This window comes from Aricia agestis, chromosome 18 (genome assembly GCF_905147365.1).
Source record: "Aricia agestis chromosome 18, ilAriAges1.1, whole genome shotgun sequence".
Lineage (NCBI taxonomy): Eukaryota > Metazoa > Arthropoda > Insecta > Lepidoptera > Lycaenidae > Aricia > Aricia agestis.
Window position 1 is genome coordinate 1190239 of NC_056423.1, and position 20734 is coordinate 1210972.

A 20734-nucleotide genomic window follows, 5' to 3' on the forward strand; every position below is an offset into this window, starting at 1 on the left:
TGCTCGTTCAAACCAATTTTCGTTGGTAGTTTTTATAGTAATGTACATCATATATTTTTTTAGAATTATCATACCCCTACTTTAGAACTTAGAGGGGGGGGACACACATTTTACCACTTTGGAAGAGTCTCTCTCGCAAACTATTCAGGTTAGAAAAAAATGATATTAGAAACCTCAATATGATTGTTGAAGACCTATCCATAGATACCCCACACGCATAGGTTAGATGAAAAAAAATATTTTGGGTTTCAGTTGTACCTATTGTTTTCAGTTGTAACAAAATCTTAATGCGGTTTCCAGACTTCATCTACTTACAAAGATTCAATAGTATAGCTCTTATAGTTTCGGAGAAAAGTGGCTGTGACATACGGACGGACAGACAGACAGACAGACAGACATGACGAATCTATAAGGGTTCCGTTTTTTGCCATTTGGCTACGGAACCCTAAAAAGTGTCGAGGTCAAGTTTCGTTCTGTCTCGCCTCCTTTCGCAACGCCGAACGCTCCATAAGGAACTTCGTTCCAAAAATGTGTAATTGCTTTTATGTTGTAAAATGTTAGTTACTTCATCCTTTCAATATGTCTTCAATAATTGTGGAAATATCATGCCTTCTCTTTCATACATATGAAGAACGAGAGAGCATGATATTTTGTCTGAATCTGGCGCAAGTAGGGAATAAGCATGTGCTTGGCCTCATTGGTTGTTATTTTTAAATTACGTAATTATAAAGTTTATGTGGTTATTATTTATTTTATTTTTAAGTATGTGCAATTTCTGACAGATATGTAACAGTGCTTGGCATAATATGATATACACTGTAAAATAATGATTTAATTTGTTATTTTAATGAATAATTAATTTAAAAATTAGCTGCTCGTCCACTTAATCGAAATCGGGCCGTGCGGAACGTAAGCTTTTTGCATTATATTTGATTTCTGTAATTGAAGACGTAAGTGGATAATTTTGACGTTTCTTTTTACATACGTGAAGGCTTATGGTCAATTTATACCAGCGCCGAGTCGAAGCGCATCGAAGCGAATTACCAAAACTGAACATAACAAATTCAACCTTAACTCCAAAGCGTTAACCCACACATCACATCTGAGAATTTAAAAAGTCGTGCGAATTCGCCCGAATGTTGATTGGTCTCGCAGAAGTAATGTGTGCGTTACGCTCTGGAGTTAAGGATGAATTTTCTATGTTCAGTTTTTGGGAATACGCTTCGATGAGCTTCGACTCTGCGCTAGTATAAATTGACCCTTAGGGCTGGGATTATTAAAAAAATATAGATTTTGTGTATACTTTAGCATTACATCATATTTTTCCGGCCCTAAATCTTCTATTTATAAAAAAGAAACGAATATTTAAAAAATGTTAGGCACTTCGTCCACACATGTCTTTAATTGTATGGTTACAAATCACAATACATCATCAAATCGTAAATATTTAACTAACAGCGCGTAAGGAGCATACGGCCCGATTTCGATAAAGACGCGTAGCAAGAACAGTATTTCGTTATAGGATTAAGCTATAAATATATTATAGCATAAATGTAGTAATATATAGCTAATTTTATGTATAAATGAGATTTTTGTTGATTTTGAATGGACGTATTGATTGAATCATATAACGGTCTAATTTAGCTAGTTTTTCATTAATAATTTTATGAAATAAAAATATTATTGTCATTTTTTATTATTTTTTACCTCCAATGGTGAAACAGCACAGAGACCACTTAATCATCGGTGTTTTATATCAAAACAGAAAAAATATGGATCAAGGAATGAAAAAAAATCCAATAAAAATTATATACATTTATTCTATTTAAGGCTAATTACACATCAGCCTCTTCAAATAGAATATACAGAGAATTGACAAAAATAAATAAGACTAAGGGGGTTCGCTGCGTTAAGCGTGCGCCCGGCGCGACCACCCGCGAGGCGTACTTGTTTCATCCTATAGAACAGCGCTGCGTCCGTGCGCCGGGCAGCCGTGCCGGGCACGCTCAACGCAGCGAACGCCCTAAGGGTCGCGGTGTGACCTGACCCTAACCTTTAAGACTCCGGTCTGTTTTACAATCATAACGACCACTTGCACCCGTCAGTCGTGCCTTCTCTTTCTAACATATGGAGATCGAAAGAGATAATATAATATCAACCAATACTGGAACAAGTGGCAAGGTAATTCTTATTATTTTTATTAATAAAAATCTTTATTTCATAGTTTATGCTGATCAATGCTGCTATCCTTGTCTTTCAAGAGGCTTTTCCAACGTCTGAGACAAAGAAAGCAATATGGATTAGCGTTTGTCTCTGTCACTTGACATACAGAAAGAAAGTGACAAAAGATTACAACAGGTTTATAGAACATTTAAACATTTGCTAGCTACGGTAACCGTTTAAAAAAAGATTATTTCCAACTATTTAAATCTGATTCCCAATCTGGATATTTCTCTCTTTCCTTCTCTGTCGTTTAATTGAAATAGAACGATGTTTAGTTATTTTAGTATATAATAATAAAACCATAACTTCAAATTACATAAAATAGTTAAGTATTATGCATCCAACATTACAATTCAGGTAGAATTATTGCTTTAATTTGCTGGGTTTTTTTCATAAAATAGTATTGTTGCTTTACATAAGTTATTCAAATATTGCTTTAAAGATTATATAACTCGTATTAAATATTACTAGCTATTTGACCGAGCTTTGCTCGGTATTCGATAAAACACGAATAAAATGACATTTTTTGAAAATGATTCCTAGCTAGATCGATTTATCGCCCCCGAAACCCCCTATATACTAAATTTTATGAAAATCGTTGGAGCCGATTCCGAGATTATATATACAAGAATTGCTCGTTTAAAGATATAAGATATAGAAGGGGTTGACATAAAAAAGTTTTCAAACTAAAGGGCCATTATCATTCTTACAATGTTTTAATTTGGTGTCAGTATATTCTATCTCGTTCACACATAAAGGATAATATAATGCGTGTGAGAAAGAGACATACCTAGCTTGGCCCTCTGACCCCCTACCAGATAAAAAAAAATTAAAAATCGTGTATACAGGATGTAACGAAACTTAAGTGATAATATTCTATACAGGCGACACATACACAATATGTCGCCTGTATACAATTCACTGTGAAAGTAGCAGCGCTGAATGAGCAACTTTTTTTTTAATTTTTGCATTATTAAATTCACGACACTGTGGCGCTTGCCCATACAAATCACTAAAATAAAATTGCTCTTTTAGCGCTGCTACTTTCACAGTGAACTCTATACAGAGGACACATACACACTATAAAGTATTGTAACTTTGTTTTGTTACACCTGCATAATATCCGCTTGTCCTTTTCTGACACATCGGAAATGTCATATAACAGAGAGAGACGGCTGCTATCTTTGTTAAGCAGTTACTATTTTTATTAGTAAGGGGATGAGAAAAATGCTTATTTTCACCTTTCTATTTAAACGCGTTGTATTATTTACCAATGTGGTAACAAGAATTTTTCAATTTACTTAAAATCTAATACAATTATTGTCAATTTACGAAAACGGAAAGATTGCGTATCGTAACAAATAATTTTTACTTATGGCAATTATATCTAAAATAATAATTTACATAATGTTCTTTTTTTAATATTTATGAACATTGTTACAGAAAAAATACGTATTTGGCCACATTTATGTAAAATGTACACTTTTATACAAATATTTGTTTGAAATTGATTCGTTGGATTCGTATCAAAATTTTAACGAAAGCTCGTCTTTATTGTAAAGCTATACAATTAATCTATTATATAAACTAAATGTAACAATAAATAAAAATGCATAATAGGTATGAAGATTCATATTAAATAAGTCTACATACACCAAAATTATATTTATTCGAGTACATTTCAAAATATTTGTCGTGGTCAAAAAATTTATGAATGTAGTGTATTGATAAATAAAGATATGCCCCGCCTACTTGGGTAGGTAGTGGGGAGAGTAGTAGTGATCGTCACGTAGGCGGGGCATATCTTTATTTATCAATACACTACAATAAAAAAAAATTACGAATGTTACAATATCCTATTGACTGCGCTATAATACCATTTTAAAAATATTGATACAAAAACTTAACAACACTGAAGAGAGACGAAGCGAATACATTTTTGAAAATATATTTTTAACTTTTTCAAAATATAAACAATATTTTTGTTAAAAATAATTAGCTGTTTAAACTTTTTTCTTTTCTTAATAAAATTAAGGGCCTAGATATCTTCTTTGCTTAAAGTAAAATTTGGTGTAGCCATTTCAAGAAAATAAAATAGGGTGGATATTCTCAAGGCGAAATTTAGTGTTGCCATTTTAAGAAAACAGATTATATTTTACTAAAGTACAGAATATACTATATATTATTATACATTCAAATTTCAATGTTTGAATTCAAAGATGCAGTTGGATATGGCAGTGTTCGTTTTTTAAGCTGTACTTATAAAATAACATAATATTATTCTTTTACTTTTATACAAACTATTGTTACTTTCAAATAAGATTAGTATTTTGTTATTTTACTGACCATTGTCATGGCAAGCTTATATTTTTACAAGTATGTTTAAAGTATTGTATTTGTTGTCTTATGCCAAAAGATGGCGCTATTCGTTGAAAATGTTTCTAAATTCTTAAATTATTATTATTATAGGAACTGGTGTGAATAGCAGAAAATAAATAAAAGAAAACATTTAATAACATTCCCATTTTATCTGATCCAACGACATTCTTCAAATTTTATATTTGTTTCGAAAATATTACGTTATAATATAGCAATGAGGATTTTTGATTCCATTTGCCACTAAGGCCAATTTAGACCGCAACGCAACGCGTACATGCATTCCTAAATTTGTATTGAATTGACAAATTCAACGCAACGGTGAAATGCAACGAATCTATATATTAATACGTCAGCCAAAAACTTTGTATCCCTTTTGACGAAAAATGGGGAAACGTAGGTGAATTAAATTTTGCACAGTTATAGTTTATATGGTGAACGAGTGCATTGAGCTAATATTTTTTTGAAATTATGCTTTATCATACATTTTTTTAACAAATAAAACATTACACACACTACAACACACACACTAGGAAAAATTACAGATTTTTGAGTGACAAGCCTATACATACGAATTATACTCTTTTATTTATGGTTGAAGTCTGTTGACAACAAGGTGACAAATTGAAAATGGATTATAGATTTTTTATTGAATCTTAGATACTATTGGACAATGCTTACACGGCCAGTCTGAGATCAGCTGAGTCCCAGAGACAAGAGTTGAAAAAAATATGATAAAGTCAATATTTTTTTACAAAATATAGGTAATGTCGTTGAAGCTAAGGATCGCCCAATGGTCGAATTTCGACCACTGGCCGATCTCTAGTTTGTATAATTCGTTGCGGTCTGAATTAGCCTTTAAGGTGGCTTTCAGATCTTTGCCACTAGGTTTTACGCCGTCGCCGGCGGCAGCGTGCGCGTGGGTCGATACACAAAGAGATACTCAGTAGAGATACCTATAGTGTGTGGCATAGAGTAGCATTTTATTTGACTTTTTATCAGTCGCGGTCGCTCGCGGCAAAGATCCCAAAGCCACATTAACGCCTCTACTCCACCGACGCTGCGAACTACGAAATATCTGCGAAACCAATGCGAAACAGGAATAGAGCGAGATGCAATATAACGCATTGTCGTGTGGCTGATAAGACAGTAAGTCGGTTCGCCGCTGTTTTGCAGTTCGCTGCGACGGTGGACTAGAGAGGTAAGGGTCTATCGTGTCAATTAGACATATGAGACAGCCATATTGTGACAGTAGTTGATGCTCGCATCACCGTTGCTCAGAAATCCGTTTATCGCGAGGAACTGTACATTTTTACGGGATGAAAGGGTTCGAAATTGTTCCAATCGGCCACGGAAGATCAGGCACCACGGCTTGCCGCGGTCGATGCCTGAGTGGCTTTCCCTTTAAACATGCGGTGTGTGCATTGCCCAGCCATAACCGATCACCCATTAGTTTTTAAGTAGTTCAATGTTGTATGTTATAGTGGGTCATGTCAATTTGTTGTTATTCTTCTGTGTTATAACCTCTGGCTGTGCTCTGTACTTGTATGTTTAATAAAGATGTTTTTATTTATTTATTTAATCGGAAGCCAATTCCAGGCTTTGTGATTGATATGATTCCAGACGAGCTGGTATTTAATTCCAGAGAATACTTTAGGCATGGTAATTTGTTAAAAATTCAAAATTTTACATATTAATTCCAGATAATATTTATAGCTTGGGTTCCACGCATTGTATATATTTCAGATAAGCCGGAATTTAATTCCAGAGAATTTCAGATTTAGGCACGGTTATTTCTCCAACTTTCGTAATATAAATCCTACCGTATACTACCGCAGTTTCGCCTGCCTCTGTTGCCAGACGACGTATTTTGCGCAGGCGGTGTCTATCATTTGGTTCATGTGTTTCGTTAGTGTCGTCGCTAGCGGTGACAAATCTCGGAGCATTTTTTCCTGCGACAAAAAATAGATATTAACAAAAAGCTTAGTGTTGAATATGTAAGAAGCGCCCCCATTACTAATAAAAATCGTCAGATATCGCATATTTGGTCCACAACAGACTTGTAAAAAAAATGTTATTAGGATTTGAAGGACTCCTTAAAAAATAGAAACATTGGTGAAATAATGACTGTGTTAGCTTAAGAATTCTGCATATTATAACAAATCACACAACGCAGACCTTCCCAAAACGCTCCATTCAAATTGTTACCCTAGCAATGACGTCAGAGTTATGTATAATTTGTATGTGTCGCAGTCGACTGGTTAAAATAGCCGTTCAATCAAATGGCTAGCCCTTTGACTGAACAACGCCCTTCAATAACACGGCTATACGTCGTTTAGCCGACTTGTTGACTGCAACGTTCAACACTACAGCTACGACGAAGCTTAGCTTTTTCTTTAATGAAGTAAGGGGGCAAACGAGCAAACCGGTCACCTGATGGAAAGCAACTTCCGTCGCCCATGGACACTCGCAGCATCAGAAGAGCTGCAAGTGCGTTGCCGGCCTTTTAAGAGGCAATAGGGTAATAGGGGAGGGAAGGGAAGGGAAGGGAAAAGGGGAGGGTAGGGTAGGGGATTGGGCATCCGGTAAACTCACTCGGTTTTCTGTGAGAACGTGGTATTTCTCCGGTCGAGCCGGCCCATTCGTGCCGAAGCTTGTCTCTCCCACGTATAAAAATAGCAAAATAACTAAGGTAACCATTAGTTTAGCGTTATTATTACAAGAGCGTAATGATAACAACCAGAATAAATTGTATTCTAACTCATTTTGAACACAATTGCAATAAATACCTTGGTGATGCATTTCATTATCCCGTAATATCTCCTTAAATATTTGTTTAAATTTTGATTCACTCGTATGTGCCCTCATAATTTCTGTCTCTATAATATCACTTGAAACGTATATTTACGAAAAATATATTAATATAACCACAAAACACCGGTTACTTGACGCCATATTGTAAACAAAACGCACCTAGCGCCGCAGTGGCGAGCACTGAACTAAATCAATCAAACGGCGCTTTTGAATTAGCTGTAGTGTTAAACGTTTTGGAGCGACGCTAATATTTAATTAAAAAGCTAGACGTGTGATTGAATGGCGTTGTTCAGTAAAAGGGCTAGCTGTTTGATTGAACGGCTATTCAAACCAGGTGGCTGCGACATATGCATGTTAAATATTGCATCTATGAAAGTGATATAAGTTGCACAAATTATCGAATGTGTGTATGTCTGTGTGTGTGTGTGTGTGTGTTCGTGCGTCGGTGTGTTTGTGTGTGAGAATGAGGCTTTTTTTTTTAATTATTGTCAACTCACCTCGAACGGCCGAAGCCTCACGTTCCTAAACCTCAGCAGGGCTTCGTAGAACTTCTCTGCCCGTTGGGCGGCGCCCTCGGGCTCCGGCGCGCCGGGCTGCGGGAAGCACCGCCACAGCTCGCGCAGGACTTCGCCCCCCGACAGATAGATTCGCTGCAGCTCGCTCTTCACGTCCGGTGGTATTAGTTCTGTGGGAGAAAATATATTCATAAAATTAAGGTAAGTATATAACAATCTCATTTGGAGACATATAAAGATTACTTAGCTTTAATTTAATGGCGGGTTTGTGGGAAAATGTGGAGTATGTGTCAAAATCTCCGTTAAAGTTAAGTTACTATTAAATATCTCTGTGAAACCGGTGCCGAAACGCTCTCAACTGTGGTAAATTTTTATAATTCCGCCATCTTTTTATGTACAATAAGGTACACTTATTGTACATAAAAAGATGGCGGAGGCACACAAGATAAAGAAAGGGCGTAAAATGGTGGTCGCTTACAAAATGGCGGTTCACCTACAAAATGGCAGACGCGTACAAGATAGCAGTCGTTTACAATATTGCGGCTGCTTACAAGATGGCGGTCACATTCAAGATGGCGGTTCCTTACAAGATGACGATCGCTTAGTAGATGGCGGTCACTTACAAGTTGTCAGCCGCGTACAAAATGGCGATCTCGTACAATATGGCGGTTTCCTACAAGATGGCAGCCGCGCACAAGATGGCGGATACTCACGCGCCATGCTCGCGGCGTGGTGGTGCCGCATGAGCGCACCGCCCGGGCTGAGCTCGCCGAGCGCCGCCACTGCCGCCGCCGCGCTCACCCGCGCCGGCCGCGAGCACTGCTGACCGCCGCTCCACGCCTGCACAAAGATGGTGGGCGTTTACAAAATGGCGGAAAAGGGTCAACAATATGGTTAACTTAATTTTTACTTACATAAGCCTTAACTATATTAACAGAGGAAACTAGCACTTTACAAGAGCTGCAGGTGCGTTTCCGGCCATTTAAAAGGAACTACGCTCTCTTCTTGTAGGTTTGCAGGTGGTATTGGTACGGTATCCTAAGAGCCTGTCCACACGGCGCGTTGCGTCGAGGCAACGCTGACGCAACGCGCCGTGTGGACAGGCTCTTAGGATACCTCAACGCAGCGCTGTTTTACATTCAAATAACCAAGGTGTTCACACTGCGTGCTGCGTCGTCGCAACGTACACATGACGGACAGCAGCCCCCGAGACGAAGCGGGAGGGGTTGATGTTAACGGCCGTTCCCAATATTTGATCTATCTCTGGTTTTGCCCTACTAGAGATAGGAATAGCTCACAATTGACATAAAGTCTAATGTGAGCTGTTCCTATCTCTAGTAGGGCAAAACCAGAGATAGATCAAATTTGGGAACAGCCGTAAGACTGCTTCGTAATAAGGCTGCGATGACGCAGCGCCCGTGTGGCTGGCTATGCGTAAAACGGCAGCGCGGCGTCGCCGCAACGCTGACGCATCGTGCCGTGTGGACTGGCTCTTACTTGACATATAGACACCAACGCTGAGAGGGGCGGTGGGTTACTCGTACTCGCACTGGATTGGCTGACCTGCGACGCCGGACCCAGTAGATACCTCTCCACCTGTAACAAAATGAAGTATTCCAATTTGACATGCGAATATGTCTTTGATAGCTACTACTTTTACTTATCGTCGTTGCGCCTGCCAAATCCTTTATATTAGGGGTTCCGAAACTTATTTTGTCTACTGCCCACTTTGAGAACAAATTTTAGCGCCCTCTTTGTCTTAATTTAAAATGAATCCAGATGAATTAAATCACCCCCCAAGCCTCTACATATTTTACAAGCTCCCATTTTTTTCTGAGTCCCACACCACCCCCCCTTGGACCTTCAGCGCCCACAAGGGGGCGTTATTGCCCACTTTGGTAAAGGCTGCTCTATATTATGTTTTTAGTCAAATTTTCAGGGGTAAACAATAAACTGTTTTATATAATTATGGTTGGTCTTATCATTAAATTAAAAATGCAGTATGGTGGCAAATCTTATCAGTTATTATGTATGAAGAGACCTTTAATTTATTGATAAATCCATCAATCATTCAAAATGTGCGCGCGTCACGTCGCCGTTAATTCGTGATAATGTGTAGTTGTTAAGTTTATATAATTTTTATGTATGTTAGTCATTAAGGTATGTATTGTATGGGCCTACGCAGCCTGATTTAAATAAAAAAATAAATAAAATAAATTAAAAAAAAATATTGTCTACACCTCAAATTTTACTAAAAACACATAGAGGATTTGGCAGGCGCAACGACGTTATATTACTTGTCATGCACTATGAAATGCCTGAATGAAAATTGTGACAATTAAAAAAAAACATATTTCATAGGCCCCTTACACACTGCGACTTTTAACAGCGATGCAGTCGCGATACTGTCGCGATGCAGCATCGATGCACAAATAGTCCACCTTTACACACTTGCGCTACTTTAAGCATCGATACAGTCGCAATGCTGTCGCGATACAGTAGCGATGCTGTCGCGATGCAGAAGCGGTGTAGCGATGCAGTATCGATGCAATCGCGATGCAGCATCGATGCAATCGCGATGCAGCATCGAATCTGTATCGCGTTAGCGAAAGTGTGGCAAACGTATTTTGGTCAGTCATTCGTTAACTACCACAGCGCGATGAGTTCGATTGAAACTGTTTTAATCACGCTCTCTGTATTATTACTTTGAAAAAAGAAACGTAAACGTAGAGGAAGTATTAAGTCCACCCATTTACAGTCCGCCCGCGTCTGCAATTCTGCATCGATGCTAACGCGCGTCAGGCCTGTCCCACTCGCGCGTTTAGGTATCAAGCTGTAAGTACCCCTTTAAAGGGGCAGATCACAAGGGACTCACAAGCGAGCGGTGACGCGCGCGCAAGATTTTTTCGTCGCATATATCTACGTACTGATTTAACCGCTGTGACAGAATCGTTATTAATCTGATAAATATGAACAATTGAAAAAAGTCAAAGAAATATTTCAATAAAGTAATTTAAGACTTTAAAATACAAAAAAAGATAAAAAAAATACACAAACAAAGCAAATAAACCAATTTGTTACAAATAAACCGCATACTACACATAAATAAACACAAGTTACTATGTTTAAGTTGTAAAAAATTCCTGACCAGCTCCTACACTATAATCAAATATAAAACTATCATAAAATATACGTTGGGTTACTAAAATTTGATTATTACTATATAAAAGTTTGCTATTAGTAGCTATAGTAATTAAAAGTAGATTATTTTATTTTATAAAAGGTGACAATCTTGATATCGTCAGAAAGGGTACCTCTTACGCGATAGAAAGGAAGCGCACATGTAGGCAAATATAATTGTAGGCACCTAGCACTGCGCGGTCGGAATTTGAACTTTATAGTATCGTAGCATGAGTTGTTATTTTTTTAAACGGGTGTCACGAGTTGGAATTCTGTTGGTACTACTAATATATATTCTGTGCGCGCGTCTGCATCGATACTGTCGCGCGTGTGTATCGATGCTAACGGGCAACTGTATCGATACTAACGCGCGACAGCATCGATGCAAAAATCTGTTCATTGCTGGTGTCGCGCGTGTGTATCGATGCTAACGCGCAACTGTATCGATACTAACGCGCGACAGCATCGATGCAAAAATCTGTTCATTGCTGGTGTCGCGCGTGTGTATCGATGCTAGCGGGCAACTGTATCGATACTAACGCGCGACAGCATCGATGCAAAAATCTGTTCATTGCTGGTGTCGCGCGTGTGTATCGATGCTAACGCGCAACTGTATCGATACTAACGCGCGACAGCATCGATGCAAAAATCTGTTCATTGCTGGTGTCGCGCGTGTGTATCGATGCTAACGGGCAACTGTATCGATACTAACGCGCGACAGCATCGATGCAAAAATCTGTTCATTGCTGGTGTCGCGCGTGTGTATCGATGCTAACGCGCAACTGTATCGATACTAACGCGCGACAGCATCGATGCAAAAATCTGTTCATTGCTGGTGTCGCGCGTGTGTATCGATGCTAACGCGCAACTGTATCGATACTAACGCGCGACAGCATCGATGCAAAAATCTGTTCATTGCTGGTGTCGCGCGTGTGTATCGATGCTAACGCGCAACTGTATCGATACTAACGCGCGACAGCATCGATGCAAAAATCTGTTCATTGCTGGTGTCGCGCGTGTGTATCGATGCTAACGCGCAACTGTATCGATACTAACGCGCGACAGCATCGATGCAAAAATCTGTTCATTGCTGGTGTCGCGCGTGTGTATCGATGCTAACGGGCAACTGTATCGATACTAACGCGCGACAGCATCGATGCAAAAATCTGTTCATTGCTGGTGTCGCGCGTGTGTATCGATGCTAACGGGCAACTGTATCGATACTAACGCGCGACAGCATCGATGCAAAAATCTGTTCATTGCTGGTGTCGCGCGTGTGTATCGATGCTAACGCGCAACTGTATCGATACTAACGCGCGACAGCATCGATGCAAAAATCTGTTCATTGCTGGTGTCGCGCGTGTGTATCGATGCTAACGGGCAACTGTATCGATACTAACGCGCGACAGCATCGATGCAAAAATCTGTTCATTGCTGGTGTCGCGCGTGTGTATCGATGCTAACGCGCAACTGTATCGATACTAACGCGCGACAGCATCGATGCAAAAATCTGTTCATTGCTGGTGTCGCGCGTGTGTATCGATGCTAACGCGCAACTGTATCGATACTAACGCGCGACAGCATCGATGCAAAAATCTGTTCATTGCTGGTGTCGCGCGTGTGTATCGATGCTAACGCGCAACTGTATCGATACTAACGCGCGACAGCATCGATGCAAAAATTGCTGGCGTGTAAGGGGCCATAAAGCAGGCAAATCATATTATTATGCTATGACTTCACGGTTACACGCGACCCATAGCTTGAAAATCCCTGCCCTAAAAGAACACACCTTAGACAATTTCAAGTCCTGCTTAGTATCAGTGTCCTTGTCGCCCAGGTCCTCGTAATGTATCTTCTCCAATATCCTCTGTTTCTTGTTGACCGGCTCCGACTCACTCTTCTCTTCTGTGTGTCTTTTCTCTACACCATTGGTATCTTTAACACCATTCTCTAATTTCTTGTTACTATTACTACTAGTGGAGTTTTTGTTTTGACTAGCTTTGAGCACCTGAAAAACAAGATATGGCTTTTATATTATCACTAGCGACGCGCCCCGGCTTCGCACGGGTATAAAATATAATATAGCCACTGAAAAAATGATTTAAATCGATTCAGCAGTTTTGATTTATATTCATTATAACTACCCGTGGCCCGCATTGGTCGGTACCGACGCAAAAGCTACGTCCCGCAATTTTTAAATCTGTAATATCTTCGAAAATATTCATTTGAATCATATTATGTTGTAAAGGGCCATAAAGATCTACATTAAATCAATAATGTATTTAAGGTATTTGGATAAGGATTAATGCTGTATTTATAAAAATTGCTTCGAAAATTAGCCATTATTTGTAGTAAAAAGTAAATGACAAAAAATGTTATTGTGGGATATCCATAAAAGATATAAGTACCATCGCGGAGTTTTCTGTAGACCTTTTCAATGTGTACAATATTTGGTACATTACTTTGATAAATCTCGTAGGGTTCAGCCTGAGTTTGCAATGTAAGCGGAAAAAAATGTAATTATTTATGACATCACATTAGAAACCCTAACAATAACAGTATTTCTCCACTATTTAACGAATGTTATTATACTTATAAACCTTCCTCTTGAATCACTCTATCTATTAAAGAAAACCGCATCAGAATCCGTTGCGTAGTTTTAAAGATTAAAGGGAACAAAGGGACATGAGAGGGAACAAAGGGCCATGAGGGAAACAAAGCGACTTTGTTTTATAATGTAGTGATGTATAAACATAAACAATAAACATGTATAGTAACACTAGGCCTTTGCATCCGTAGTGGATGATTTATAAAGTATTTTCAGAGCGAAGTAACCACTCCTCAAATACTGTAGTGCCTACTGCCTGCAGGGACAAGATTTAAATGTCCGTATGGTTGCCCAAGCACAGACGACATTCTCGCATCATAGTCGGCCTAGTCCAGAGGAAAGAACTAACACGTGTGGGACCAACTATGTGCGGGTTTCCTCACGATGTTTTCCTTCACCGTATGAGCGTCCGTATTATGTACCTGAGATCTGAAAATGTCTCATTGGTACACGCCTCCACCCGGGATCGAACCTGCAACCTCTACGTGTGCGAACCCACTAACACTCACGTTTTGCCGGCGACATGACTCGCTTCGTTCCGGAGTCTCCCCCGGAACCTCCGGTAGACCACATCCATCGGCCAGACTCCGGCGCCTCGAAAGTCGACAGACGATTCGTCGGTACTCTCACCACAAACGAGCTAAAGCTAACCTTGTGGTGATGCTGCAGACGCTCGACCCTAATGCTAAGTACTCACATACGGTTTTGCTCGATAGTTTTACTCGAAATCGAGCAAAAACCACCGTGTGGACCGCAAAACTCACAGCTCGAAGCTTCGCATCGAGCCAGTTTGAAGGCTCGAATCGAGCCGGCTTGACAAATTTTTGACACAGTCTCTTCCTTAGTTTTTATTATTCGTAGCTAATTTCCTTCGAACTGGAGTAAAACTATCGAGCAATGCTGAATGTGTGGACGAAAGCCCGAGCCGCGGTTTTTACTCTACGTGATTGCTCGATCGAGCAAAACCGTATGTGAGTACTTACACTATGGCGCAGTGTCGTCTTCTTCTGATAAACTTACCATTATAGAGTGTTGGTTGAACCGTTTGATCATGCTCCGGGGGATGGAGCAACCGTCTTTCTCCTTGTCTGTGGGCTCATCATCAGGCAATAGAGGAACTGGTTCTGTCATGTGCGGTAAATCCACCTGTAAATATATACAAAAAATAAATGCTACTTGCAATTACATATTTTGGTAGTCATAGAAAATAGGATGTATAAAAAACAAATAAACAAAGATCTGTTTTTCTCCCTAAAATCTGTGATTTTTAGGGTTCCGTACCCAAAGGGTAAAAACGGCACCCTACTACTAAGACTTCGTTGTCTGTCCGTTTGTCTGTCTGCCTGTCTGTCGCCAGGCTGTATCTCAAGAACCGCTATAGCTAGACTTCTGAAATTTTCACAGATTGTGCATATCTGTTGCCGCTATAACAAAATAATATTAATATTTAAGGGGGGCTCCCATACAACAAACGTGATTTTTTTGGCCTTTTTTTGCTCGTAATCAATAATGATAAGATGTAGGCACTTGAAATTTTCACAAAGGCTTTAAATATATGTGTACTTTAATAATTAATAATAATATTTAAATAAAATAAATAATTAACGGGGGCTCCCATACAAAAAACACAATTTTTGGCCTATTTTTTCTCTATAACGGTACGGAACCCTTCGTGCGCGAGTCCAACTCGCACTTGGCCGATTTTTTCTATTCTTTAATATTTCTACTTTAATTATACTAAGCCTTCAGGTATTGATAGATATTGTACAGTGTACATATTATATGCTCTTATCCCTTAATTCGCCAAGCGATCTAAAAGTCGTGCACGTCTATAACTTACCGTTAAATCTAAAGTAGTGTGCTTCATGGCAGATGCGATGGAGTGGTCGTCCATTTTTGCACATTCCCCAAACAAGTCTTTACTAGATGAAGAGGCTATGCGATCCCTGGGCAAAAAAAACATCAAAATGAACATAAACTGAACAAGACAGTACTTCATATTTTTAGTAAAAGATGGCCCCGTGCGAGTTTCTTTAACAGCGTTGCCAGAATGTTACTTTTGTAACATTTTACGTTACTTTTGACCCTTGCATGTTACATTCATGTGACATGACTAAAGATGTTACTTTTACGTTCCTTTTGGTACTTAATTGAAAAAAAAAGATGTTTGAAACCAAAAATGCGAAAACGGAACACACTAAGTTTTATTGAGTTTTGTCGTTACAGCTGACAAGGCTTTAAATGAACGTGGCAAAAAAGGAACTAACGCTGCCATCATACAAAAACGCCATTTTTGACAGTTCTCCTTTATCAGCAACGCCCCGCCCACGTTTATTTAATTAAAGCCTTGTCGCACCTTAGTTTTAAGTTTTGTTTATTGATCTTGTTTCAGTTCATCTCTATATTATTTATAGTATGTTTTCGTGTATTCTGGATCACCCCCCCCCCCCCCCCCCCCCCCGGCATTTTATTATATATAAGTAATACGAAATGTTACTTTTCCCCTCATTATGTTACTTTTCGCATGACAATATGTAACTTTCGAACATACAGTTCTGGCAACACTGGTGGTAGTTTCTTCGTTCGACTTTCAAAAAGTGTATCATGATACCCATTTTGAATAAAAAGATATTTTATTTATTTATTTATTTTATATCTCAAAATAACAGGCTATAAGGGTATAAAATGGCCTATACCAGCTAACATTGACAAAATTTATTTTTTGCACTCATTATACTTTAGCTATAACTAAATATTGTGCTTTTAAGACTATTGTGTAGTGCCGCGAGCGTAGAAAATAGGTATTTGGAAAACCATTCTCTGTCACCACAGCGCTCGGCCCCCGCGCAAACGTGCGGTAGAGAGAGTTGCAGCTCGGCTGTGATTCTGGGTATTTTTAGACAAAAATCGCGTTTCGGGGCATAACGTTTTGCATCTCCTACACTGTACTAAAACTAATATTTTTTGGTATCAATCTTTTCAGCAGAATCTAATCTTCAAAACCTAGATTTCAGAAGCTCGTAACTTTCAAACTAACAAAAATTTTGATAAAAGGAAAACATAGAAGCATAGTTTTCACTAGAGGCAATAACATAGTGAAAAATCGTTGAAATCAGATAAGTTTTAGGGGTAGCAAAACGTTATGGCTTTTTAACAACAAAACGTTACAACAAACTGAAAAGTATGATTCACTATAACTACTGAGGATCGACTACCGGGTCCATCTACATACGTAGATGGACCCGGTATTCGATCCTCAGTAGTTGTGTTGAGGCTTGAGGGTTAATTTATTTATCTGGGTGCATTTTAAATTAAAACAAAGGGGCGCTAAAACATTATTTGTGTACGGAGATCCAAACTTATTTTGTTTACCGCCCAGGTAGACAAAATAAGTTTGGATCTCCGTGCCAAATTTCAGCAAAATCGGTCCAGCGGTTTAAGCGTGACAGACAGAGAGACACACTTTCGCATTTATAATATTAGTATGGATTTTATAATATTTGTGGTTTCGGATATTATGATGGAGGGTCGACTCACGGCACCCCTCTTGTGTACCAGGGCGCCGCGGCGCACACTTTGGGAACCCTTGTTATAGAGCATCTTTAGCAAATAAAAGATTAATATTATTTGTTCTTTAAATCTACTCTTGTAATATAGTATTCAATTTGAGTTGTGTTAGCCTATAAAGTTTCTGAGATATTTCATATAGGAATTGAAAATGTATTCTGTAATAATAATAAGTATAAAAATTACCTATGAAAATAATGTGATTGAAAAAACTTTGTCCAAAACTCGGCTTCCGTCATTTTGTTTGGAACATAATCTATGTGTTTCTTCCTAACTGCTGGGTATGTTTTGAATATCGCATCTATAATATCTTGGGTTAGGTTATATTTTAGTCCGTTACACCCATCTGTCTGTGGCTGTATGTCCGCTAGAAATGCTCCTGAGACACCTAGAATTAAAAAAAACTTTTAACACTAAATTAGAGTCCTTTGCTAGTGTAAAAGTACACTGTGAAACAAAATATGTATCGGTTACTACATTAAAACCATATAATGTTACATTTGACATTCTAGTACCCCTACTAGAGCCCAGAGTGCTATTTGTGTAGTAACCCGAGCGTCATGGAGATCTATTAGGTTTTTTAGATTAGGTGAGACTAATAAAATAATAAGAGCGTTTTTTTTATTTAAGAGGTGAGGTCAGAAACTGCAGCTATTTTAAAGTTATGAAAAAGAAAATATATTCAGAAAATTGCTTATTTAGGTAAATTATAACAAGATTTTAGACAAGGACTAAATCATGTTCCCTAGATCAAAAAAAAAATGGTTGACTATGGAACCCTAACCAGTTATATAATTTAAGAGTAACATTGTCCTACAAATAGAACAATCCATATTTTAGGACCATCAAATCAAAATATGTATTAAATCCTTTCTATCTGTTAGCTACCACTTTCGAGAACTTTCGCAGAGGAAATTGTTGTTCGTCTAATTAAAATGAAGCTACTCACGAAAAATTAGCTTGATAGTAAATAGTAATTAAAAATAATCTTCTAGGGAACCTGTACTATTTAATTGAGTGCAACAAAAAAAACTAGTTAGGAAAATATGAAGTTTTATTTTTCTATATTTTAAAATGTCTCTAGTCTCTACAGGCCCACCTTACCTTTAAATCCTCAGTGCTTTATGTGGTTACCCCAATGAAGCTCTTTGGGGTATGCTTAACATCTCCTATCTTAATCTGACAGATCAGATGATTATTCAATAATATTTGAAAATAACTTTTTTTTCAACCCACCACGTTAGAAATCTGATTTCTATACCATGATAACTAGACAATGTCGGAAGTCTATACAAGCTTAATCTGACATGCTCGAGCAGGTCGCGAAATCCATTCTTGGGCTCCCCTACTATTCCTTTGTAGACTTTATATATATAAATAAAATAAAAAACTTACCAGCCTCTTGTTTAACATTAGTTGATTCAGTATAATGTTTCAAAGTTGGTGTATTCCAGTATTCTTCACTATTTATTACTTTTGTTATAACTAAATCTTCATACAGGTGCTTCAGTATGGGATGTAATGACAATAACCTAATATCAGAAAACAAAAGATTTAGGTCACATTAAATCATTCAAATGGTAAAAAAAAAGGCTTTGAAATGATTGGCGATAACTAACTTAAAGCTTTAATACCTGGGACCGTACCACGAAAACGTTTTGAGACTCAAACAGTCGTACGAGAATTCCACATCCTGCTCTAACAACGTCATTTCTTGTTTGCTCGAGAAGGACGCGGCATTCTCATTTGATTGTTTAGTCTCAAAACTATTTCGTGGTATGGCTCCAGGTTACAATAACACATGGAATCTGTGTATAAAATTTAGAATTAATACACGAAATAAGCATTTTTTTTTTGATAATAGGGTTAAAAAATATCTATTAAAAATAAATTATTTAAAATTCATTTGAGTCCATATCTTAAACATGGCGTCATCTAAAACTTAGTTTAATCCTTCGATCGTTGATTCTTGTAAATCTATTGTTATTCTATTGTGTCTTGTTCACTAGTGAGCTTATGGAGCTTGGTGGGTTAAATCAACATCAACATCAACATAAATATATATAATATATATTTTTAAGATTTCATAATAGGCAAAATATATAGAACACAATCAAAAAAGATTTTTTTAAAATATTTGAACAGCAAATACAGTATTTAAATACCTGGATTTCATCTCCAGCTCCCCATCAATCTGTCTTTTGAACTTTGGCAGGAGGTTCTGAAGCAGCATCTTGACCTTGTCACGGTCACTGGACTGTGCTTCAGCCCCTGCGGGATTAACAAAGTGGAACGTGGAGCATGTTCCATCGTGTAGGACCACTTGTAATTGAATCTTCGGTTTTCCGGCTGGTGAGATTTTTTGAGCTGGAAAAAGTTATTCCATAAGTAATATACACTGTTTAAAGTTCTTCCACTTAAAAGTTCTTTAGGTCCAGCATTACTGGGCCTGTACCACGAAACCGTTTTGAGACTCAAATAATTGAACGAGAATGCCGCATCCTACTCTAAGCTGGAGCTGGACGCGGCATTCTCGTTCATTTGTTTGAGTCTCAAGACAGTTTCATAGTAGGCCACCAGTTTACAACTGCAGTTGTGAAAAACCTTTAAACAGTGTTGACATAAAAGAGCAATAAAGTAGATTATGGTATTAATTCTCTACAATTTAAATAACATGTTTTTATACTAAACAAGAACCTGTTTTATGTAATTTAATGAGATTTTAATAAACTTTTTGCACTTTAACTGACTCACCCAGTCTAACTGATTTATACTAGTACTTACTTTTAATATCAGCATATTTGTGTGAAACAGCTACAGTATCACGGTTTTCTAACATCCAAGCTAGCCTTTGGTTCATAACATATAACGTCCCATCACCTTTCTTGTACCTTACATGGCTAACACTCAACAACACATCTTCCGAAGATGTAGTCATGTTGTGAAATTTTAATATCTCTTATTTTAAACAGAATTTTTTACATTAATATTCCACAAAAGTAAGTAATTGTTTAGTTGTATGAAAAACTTGTAGTGAAAGAGTTATATGAAACCCATTTAGGAGTACTTTAAACTCTTAAATACAATACTTTGTTATTTTCAACAAAATACAGAAAAGCTTTAAACATAAACAGCTTATTTGTTAATATTTCTGTATTATTCTGTAAAACTGAAATCACAAAAAGCACATCGTCAGGCAAACCATTTGCGGTTTCGCTGCAACTGACACAATGTCAATGTCAAATTCGCCAGGCAATTTTTTTTAATGCCACAGTAAAAGTTAAAACTAGAACTTTTCTGTGCAAAACATTTTTTTTTGTGATACACATAAAAAATACAAATACAAATATATACAATGTTATAATAATAAAAAACTCAAAGCAGATATGTTACTACCGCGTGCGTTTTGAAGCTTCAAATACGACCCAATTGGGTCGTCTTTTATTTAGTC

At 37.8% G+C, this 20734-nt stretch overlaps 1 protein-coding gene and 1 long non-coding RNA gene across 2 annotated transcripts; one reads left to right on the forward strand and one right to left on the reverse strand.

The window, feature by feature from the left end:
- Positions 1 to 752: 752 nt before the first annotated feature.
- LOC121735946 lies at positions 753 to 7760 on the forward strand. The gene is made up of 3 exons (XR_006036945.1): positions 753 to 762; positions 5539 to 5545; positions 7323 to 7760. It is a non-coding gene; the product is annotated as an uncharacterized LOC121735946 (long non-coding RNA).
- On the reverse strand, positions 5737 to 20488 carry LOC121735945 (general transcription factor IIH subunit 1). The gene is made up of 11 exons (XM_042126949.1): positions 20068 to 20488; positions 19449 to 19650; positions 18679 to 18815; positions 17470 to 17671; positions 15557 to 15662; positions 14737 to 14862; positions 12898 to 13116; positions 9426 to 9524; positions 8642 to 8768; positions 7911 to 8098; positions 5737 to 6551 (listed from the first exon to the last, which is right to left on the reverse strand). Exons 1-11 carry the CDS (start codon positions 20219 to 20221, stop codon positions 6429 to 6431), a joined length of 1683 nt encoding a protein of 560 aa, XP_041982883.1. The 5' UTR covers positions 20222 to 20488; the 3' UTR covers positions 5737 to 6428.
- Between the last annotated feature and the right edge of the window lie 246 nt (positions 20489 to 20734).